The sequence below is a fragment of the Arachis ipaensis genome, chromosome B3, assembly GCF_059453495.1.
Source record: "Arachis ipaensis isolate K30076 ecotype BB chromosome B3, ASM5945349v1, whole genome shotgun sequence".
NCBI lineage: Eukaryota > Viridiplantae > Streptophyta > Magnoliopsida > Fabales > Fabaceae > Arachis > Arachis ipaensis.
In genome coordinates this window covers 119,974,309-119,982,790 of record NC_142438.1, presented here as the reverse complement: position 1 = coordinate 119,982,790, position 8,482 = coordinate 119,974,309, and the positions used below count along the sequence as shown (strand labels likewise).

At 41.9% G+C, this 8,482-nt stretch overlaps 1 protein-coding gene across 1 annotated transcript; it reads left to right on the top strand.

Moving 5' to 3' along the window:
- Window positions 1-6,576: 6,576 nt before the first annotated feature.
- LOC148572250 (uncharacterized) lies at window positions 6,577-8,123 on the top strand. Its single transcript, XM_088507419.1, has 4 exons — window positions 6,577-6,931; window positions 7,021-7,415; window positions 7,518-7,679; window positions 7,779-8,123. The coding sequence occupies exons 1-4, from the start codon at window positions 6,577-6,579 to the stop codon at window positions 8,121-8,123; spliced, it is 1,257 nt and encodes a 418-aa protein (XP_088363545.1).
- The last annotated feature ends 359 nt before the right edge of the window (window positions 8,124-8,482 follow it).

Below are 8,482 nucleotides of genomic sequence, written 5' to 3'. Positions count from 1 at the left end.
GGATAGAGATTTCACTAAGGTTCGAGTTTCCTATTTCCAATAACCAAGAAGAATATGAAGCCTTGCTTGTTGGTTTGAAGCTGGCTAAAGAAGTTGATAGTGTTTAGTGACTCCCAAGTAGTAAATTCACAAAATAATGGCACCTATCAAGCCAAAGATCCCAAAATGAAGAAGTACCTAAAGGAAGCCCAGGAACAACTAGCATAGTTTTCAAAAAGAGAGGTCTGATACATAGCTCAGAAATCCAATGCCCGAGCAGATTCTCTCTCCAAGTTAGCCAGTACCAAGCTAGGGAGAATAATAGAAGTCTCAACCGGAAAACTCTCCATGCATCGGCAGTATCAAAAGGAGATGACAGCTCGGACATAATGGTCATATTCAACCAAAATTTAGGATGATGACTCCCATAGTCAACTATCTTAAATTTGATATCATTCCTGAGGATGAAAAAGAAGCACAAAGACTTATAAGGGAAGCACAAAATTACACTTTAGCCCATTACATTCTATACAAAAGAGGGGCATTAACACCTCTATTAAAGTGTGTCCCGACCACTAATACCAAAGAGGTCCTAGTAGAAGTACACAATGGCATATATGGGAACCACTTAGGAGCCCGATCACTAGCCAAGAAGGTGATCCAAGCCGGCTTCTTTTGGCCGACTTTGCAAAGAGAAGTGGCCGAGTTTGTCAAAAAATTCCTGCCTTGCCAGAAGCATGCCAACTTCCATGTCGCACCTCCTGGAGAGCTCATCAGCGTCACCTCACCATGGTCATTCACAAAATGGGGTCTTGATCTTCTCAGACCATTCTTTCAAGCTCCAGGACAAGTAAAATACATCATAGTAGGAATTGACTATTTTACTAAATGGATTGAGGCAAAACCATTAGCAACCATCACAACCCAGGAAAGTCGGCAAGATGAAGCGACGAGGTACAAATTAATGTAAGAAGTTATATAAGCAATTCGTGAAACTGACCTTAACAATTAAGTCAGAACAAAACAAAATGTGAAAGTAACTTGGCAAAGTCCGATTACACGAGGTCGGAACTTATAAAGGGAAAACGCAATATTTTGTGCCAATCTATTTCGCCGACATCACTTTTAACTTAGTGAAAACACAACATTAAAAGTTGTCAAAGAAAATTTTCCAACTAAACAGCTGTATAGGCTAAGATATATTTTAAAAACGAAATAATCACTTATAACTTAAAATAATTATCAAAATGAAGAAAGGTATTTAACAAGATTCTAAAGTTGTTTAAAACTACAACTAAAGCAAAATGAAAATTGTTCAACCAACTACTATAAAGACCCTCAAATCAGGCCATTCAAAAGCTATGAAAACAAAGTTTACAGAGGATTAAGTTGTTCCCCTGTGACAGCATCATCGATTTGAACAGTGGAAGTTGGATCATATTCAGAAACTGGCATGGCGGGAATTAGACAAGTTGGAACAGGAAGGAGTTCACCACCAACGACGTCGCCTTTGGGTTGAACCTCTAGATCCTGGAAAGTCTAACCAACCTCTCTCCCCCCCTCCCTCGAAATCTTTGGGTCAGACAAAGGAGTATCATCATCATTCTCGGGAGTAGGAACAATCTTCCCATCTACCACTATGTTGTTCAGGCTGATCAGGAAAAGGTCCACCTAGGGAGCGATAACTCAAAACTGGGCCTTCAAATTTGCAACCTTCTCATCCATATCTTCGGCCACAAACTCCTCGAGATCCGCATATTTGTCCCGGGACTTAGTCACTTCATCCATAAGATCAAGCTTCTCCCCAAAGACACGGGTATAACTCTCCTCAGCTTCTTTTTTTTTCGACCCCTCTGACATAGCCAAGGCAACCTTGGCCTGTTTGATTTTGGCCCGAGCTTTACCAAGGTCGAAGAGCAGTGCATCCCTTTCCTCCTCGAACTCTTTCTTGGTCTCTTTCAACGAGGCCACCTCGGCCTGAGAAGCCACTAAAGAACTATGAGTGGCATTGAAGGGAGTCTTCTCCAACTCCATGACTAGGGCTGCACATATGCCCGCCATCCAAACTCCATCCCAGGCTAAGAGTTGAAGGTGACTTTTTATGGCCACGTCATCCATGATAATGTAGCTGTAAAGAAGGATGTGCTTTTCACTCCACGCAAGACCATCAAAGCCCTGCTCGTATATGCTCTCTGACTCTTAGGAGCAGGGTCGTCAGCAATAGCGGAAGGCCGAGTTACTTGTTTGGTTGGATCGGGAGGAGGAGTCAATTGAGAGGCTAGGTCAGGAATAATCTTCTGAAAAGATGAAGGTCCTAAGTCCGACTTCGCTGACGAGGAGAGGACAGCAGGGTCACAAGCTTCTTTCAGTTGAATGTTCCGTGCAACAACATTCTTTCTGGTAGCACAGAGAGTCTTCGTGGTAGCTGACTTAGGAGCTATCCTTTCTGTAACATCCAAATAAAGGAACATTAGTCATTAATAAAATTTTACAAGTAGAATCTATATAGGGAAGAGAAAACTACCTAGCTTGGACTGAAGTTGGCTCGGGTTCCCTAAATACCTCCTTGTGTTCAGATAAGGAGCTCGGCCCAAAACTCCTGGAACACCCCGACCACACACGACTCTACCTCATCTAAATCGTCCGAGTTGTACTTAACTATCACAGGGCTGTCTTCCCAATACAAAAGGAAGACGGGCTCATCCTCTTCATTCAAGAAAAAAGATCGCACACCCTCAATAGTTCGGACCTTAAAAAAGTAATTTTTAAAGTCATGAAAGGACTCATTATAGATGGCAAAGGCTTTTCTACCCTAGACAGCACGGAAAGATAGCCAACCTAGTTTCTTAGAACTAAAGGGTTTGGTGAGCACAAAGAGGTAAAAAAAGACATTGAGAGAAGGTCGGACATCTAACTCCCGATAAAGAAGTTGATATATTTTCAAGAAACTCCAAGAATTAGGATGCAATTAGGAAGGAGAAATGTTGCAGAATCTAAAGACCTCGGTCTCAAACTCAGAAAAAGGGAAGATAACCCCTAACTTTGTGAAAAAAACAATCATAGACATATGAAATGTCATTCCGACCTATCAAGTCGGGGGAAGCAAACTCTCTCCTCATGGTCGGCAACAACAATCTCATAGTTCCTCTCACTCTCTCGACATAAACATAGCCTATGATGCCTACGAAAGGCCTCAACATATTCAATATCAACAATAGGGACAGGGGTAAGGACAGATAAATCTACCCATGTCAAGTCGGACGGAGCCTTAGTAGACATCTTGTGAACTACTGAATGAAACATAAAAACTACACCTACAATATAATAAAATAAAAATAATCACTATAAATTGAGCAAGACAAGCTAAGCAATTAGAAGGTCAGGTCAACATCACAGGTCGACACCAATAACTTGGATAAAGACAACAATAACACATGCATCAACAAAATTTAAGAAGGGCGGGCAAGCATTGCGAAACCTTCCCAGAACTCAAATAGATATGCAATACCTCTAACACATAGAAATGAAGCCACCTTCTATATGAAAATGGCATCATTTTGGGGCATCATAGAATCCCACAGCAATAGTGAAAATGACAATCAAATCCACAGCGGCAGTAAAAACTGAAAATCTTTTCAAAACCAAAAATCAGATTTTCAAGAACACAAAACTCCAAAATGGCAATCACAAATAACACTTCACAACTATCATGGATACAACCCAGAAGACAGAAAAACAAAAAAAGATAGATAAGGGTACCAACCTTGAAGAAACGCAAAAAAAGAGGGCACGCCAAACTGCAAAAAACACGAACGATTCTCTCCCAGAGCATGAACAAGACATTCGAGATCCTCAAGATACAGGAATCTTAACGAAAGAAATAGTCATACAAACAACAAAGAACGGAGGAAGAAGAAAACAAAGAAAGTGAAAGAAGGAAAGAAAACGAACGTATCAGAAACGAAAAAAGTAAGAAGAGGAAAAAGTGAAGTATTTATAAGAAATAAAGGGGAAAAGAGACATTTTACACCCTTATTTAATAGTACGCATAGAGCCTAAGGAAACTGTAGCGTGACCCACGCCGTGTCATTAAACAGCACAATGATTCAAATTTTTTGAAACACGTCGAGTACCCGACTTCCCGAAGGGGACGTACCCAACAAAAGGAACTAAAGCCACAAATGCCTGATCCCGACCTTATAAAGCTCAGACTCAAGCATGGGCACTATTCATACCCTAACCCAAAGAAATAAAGCCAGACCCAATAAGAATAAAGGCTTACCCAAAATAGAATGGCCACTTCTACTTGCCCGACTTATTAAGGGGTCGGGTACGACAAGGGAGGTCCAGCCCTACTTATCTGAATAAGTAACTACCTCCCTAAATATCTCCTACTATCTCTAGAAGGTAGATCTCAACAAACTCCCAAGATAAAGGGAACTGTTATCTGCCAACAAAGGTGGAACTACTCCAAGAGGTGGTTATCTATTCTATTACAAATACACTGACACCCCTCAAGTATATTCAAGACCCAATTTACTAAAAATCTGCTTAAAGTCCTTGCTAACTTAAGCATCAAAGTCTCTTGTAGGTACCACCCCCACTTCCTTGCGAGAAATTCGGACGGTGACACTTCGACATCAAAACAAGTTGGACGCTGCCTTAGAAGGAGTCTAGACCTCACGTTCAGTCCCAAATCACTATTTCAAGTAACCTTCGGAACAGCTCTCATTTGAGTATATCTTGGTTACAGTATAAATGAGATATACTCTATTACTTAATACGTGTACATCTATGATACATTTACAGGTATGTGTGTCTTATCTCGCCTACAGAATAAATAAGATAAATAATAGAATATAACAATATAAATTATGTCCAAATTACATATACTTGTAAATGAAATATTTATTTTAAAAAAATTCCATCTTTTTCTTTCCAATTTAATATCCTTTATTTTTCAAAAGTTAAATAACCACATATGATATGTAAGTAACTGCAACAACATAAAACTAGATCAGGTATTTCTTAATTTTTCTTAAAGATGAATTGAATAATTTTTAAATTTAGCTATTACATTACAAATTCACACATCTACCCTCCTGTTACGTTGGGTAATTGGAGATTAGTGGGTTGGATTAGTTTGGCTGGCCCAATTGTCTGAATGAGGAAGTATCCAAGCGAATTGATGATCCAAGGCTCCCGTCTGACTTCAGTATGAGAGAATGGGGGTGGTACCTGTAAGGACACTCCTATGCCAAAGTCAGCAAAAGGAGTAAAACAGGTCTAGAGAGTATTGGAACCTTGAGATACCTGAGGGGTGTCAGTGTATTTATAGTGGTGAACCAATAACTATCGTTGAAGTAGTTCCACCTTTTAAGGTGGATAACCATCCCTTTATCTTAGGAAAGTTGAGATATGGCTCATGGAAGTGGGTTGAGAGATTTTAGGGGCAGTTACTCATTTGAATGAGTGTTTATCTGCCAGCTAATCTTCGTCTCCGACTTCTTTTAGAGCAAGTCGTGGTAAGAACCGACTTTGTAGGGAGGAGGTCGGTGTAGGGCGAGGCTCAATCCTTTGGATTGGGCCTTCCGTTTGGACCTGGGCCTTATCATTGGGCCAGGGTATGAACGGTGCCCCTACTCGAGCCCAATTTCTTTGAAGACTTGGGTTCGAGTATTCTACTTGGGTTCGTAGCCGACTTGTGAGGGAACCGACGTGATTGTTCGGAACCGACGTGACTTTCGTGACTTTTGATTTTCACAGTTACGTCTAATCAAACGTCACGTCTGTTAGGAGTTTGTGTAGGTATTAATTACCTTGGTAATGGTGCACCCATTAATGACCGCTTTCCGTTTTTACCATTATGCCCCTAACGTGCTTCTAAATACCTTCCCTCTCTTTCGTTGTTTTGTTTTTGCAATTTTTCAAATTTTCTTCTTCTCTGTTCGTGGGGCATTCTTTGTTTGAAGGCTTTCATCTTCCTCTTCCTTATTTTCAGGCAAAAGGTTAGTCTTTTCTCCTCGTCTCTTTTATGAAATGCTTCTGTTTGCATACCTTTACTTTTTTAGAGAGAGGAGTTGACTTCGTAGGCTTTTTGTTTGATTCCGTATTCCCTTAGAGACCCTGTTCTTGATCTTTTTTCTTTTTCCTTTGTAGGTTTCGCTAATCCTTTTTAGGAAAAGAAAAATGACTTCCATAGAAACTCTTGCTCAGTGGGTCGATGTTACGGTCTTAGGAGAGGAACCTCTAGTTGATACTGATTTTATTACTGACCTTCGCACTCGTCACCGGCTCTGCACCTCTGATGAGGATGAGCCAAAGTATGAACTTCTTGCCCCAGGTCTGGAAGACTGGGTTTGCTTTGGGAGGGCTTCAGAGGTAGCCCCTCATTTCTTTTATATGTACGAGAGCATGATCACCCGCCTGAGCATTTTTCTCCCTTTCTCTGACTTTGAGATTGCTGTTTTACGTCACTGCCGTGTTGCACCTACCCAGCTTCACCCCATTTCCTGGAATTTTCTGAAAATTTATCAGTTTATCAGCCATGCTTTGGACTTTCCGACTTCTTTGAGGATTTTCTTTTTTCTCTTTCACATGACTAAGCCCTTCAGTGGGCAAAATAATAAACAACAGTGGGTGCCTTTCCGAGCTATACAAGGTCGAAGAGTCTTTACCCTTTTTGATGAATCTTTCCATGACTTCAAAAACTATTTTTTCAAGGTTCAAGCCGTAGAGGGTCACCACCCCTTTTTCCTGAACGAGAATTCTTCTCCTTGCTTTCCTCTGTACTGGTTGGAGGCCTCCCCTTGTGAGAAATATAGTTTGGATGATCTGGATGAAGTGGAGGCAGCCATTGTGGGGTTCCTCCGAGAAGTGTGGGGGAGAGCCCCATATCTGGATACCAAAAAATTTCTCCAGGGGTCGCCGACCTTTGTCCAGACACAGCTAGGTAGCTTTTGTTTTTCTACTTTGCTTCCGACTTGCGATTTGTTTTTACCGACTTGTCTAACTTTTTTGGCTACTAATTGTTTTTTACAGAGATGGCGAAGAAGAATTCCAGTGAGTATTACCAGAGAGTCCAGGAGGCCAAGGCGAGGTCTCGTGTCAGGACTGGCGGCGCCAGGGTAACTGGTTCTCCTCTTCCTCCTCCTCATCCTCCTTCTTCCCGAAGTTTGGGGGTTCCTTCTCAACCCATCGTCATTTCATCCTCGGCTTCTTCTCAGCCGCCCCCTACTCCCCGATCTTCTCCTGAGCCAGAGAAGAAGAAGCGCAAGACTTTAGAGTCTAGTTCTTCTTTTGAAGGTGAGGCTAAGGTGGATGCTCCTGCATTTATCCGGAAATACATCTATCTCCATACTCGTATAGGTATGGATGATGTTTCTATCCGGAACCACCTCACTATTCTGGCTCAGGAGAATGTCAGGGCGACGGCGGTGTGCACCAAGTTTCTTGATATTTTTTAGAAGACTCCTCTTAGCTCTCTGGGTTCAACTTCGAGGGTTGAAGAGTTGGAGGAAAGGCTTCTCATATATCAGAAACATGAGAAGGAGTTGAAGAAGGAGGTCGCTGAGTTGAAGGAGGAGAGGGATGTCCTTCGGAAGAAGGAGAGCAAGTTACAAGCCCAATGCAATATGGAGGAGGGCTTGAGGAAGAAGGCGCAGGAGAGTTATTCAAGATTGTTCGAGGACCTCATGACGGTGAGGAAGGACTTGTTGAATTCTCGGACTGCTTATGCCGAGTTGGAGGACTCTATTGCTGAATGAGCCGAGGAGGCCTGAAGGATTTTTGAGGAGCAGGTCGGAGTCCTTGCTCCCGACCTTGATCTCACTCCTTTGGATCCTGACAAGATTGTCATTGATGGTGCCATAGTTTATCCTCCTCCCTCCCCTAAGCCTGTCACCGATTCCGATCTGAAGACTCGGGGGCAGAGGATAATCGAGTCCCCTCATCGTTCAAAGGATGCTCCGAGTTTCTCAAGGCCTCGTTCAAAGGATGCTCCGAGTTCCTCAAGGCCTCATGGAACCTCCTCTCTGTCTCCTATGGATACTTCCCTCCCTGGTACTGATGGTGCTCCGACTACTCTTCCTGGCTCTGGTGGTGATCCGACTACTTTTCCTGGCTCTGGTGGTGATAATCTCTGAAAATTTGTTGGCTATATGGGGGCCCGGCCTGTGGGTCCCCTCTTTTTTAAACTCTTTTTATGTTTGTTGTGGTGATTTGGTTGACATTTCTCTTGACTTTTTGAGGCCGTAAACAAAATATTTATAAATACCCTTTTTGGATAAGGGTTTAAGTTACCTTTTGTGTGCATGCTTTTCTGATCTTGATACTTTAGAGAATTTCTTCGACCTTTTTTGAAAACCTATTCTTTGGCTTGTCTGTCCTCCTGAGACCTTTCGCTTTAAGGACTTAGGACAGTATTTATGCTTTTTAGTAGGTTTTTCGATCTCTTTTTTGCTATTCCTTATACTCAACTTTGTGATTTATTGAGTTTCTATGG

Coding starts and splice junctions, on each gene's coding strand:
- LOC148572250 (XM_088507419.1), top strand. CDS start 6,577: ATGACTAAGCCCTTCAGTGGGCAAAATAATAAACAACAGTGGGTGCCT. Junction 7,416..7,517: donor AGAATGTCAGGGCGACGGCG/GTGTGCACCAAG, acceptor CTCATATATCAG/AAACATGAGAAGGAGTTGAA. Junction 7,680..7,778: donor TGTTCGAGGACCTCATGACG/GTGAGGAAGGAC, acceptor TTTGAGGAGCAG/GTCGGAGTCCTTGCTCCCGA.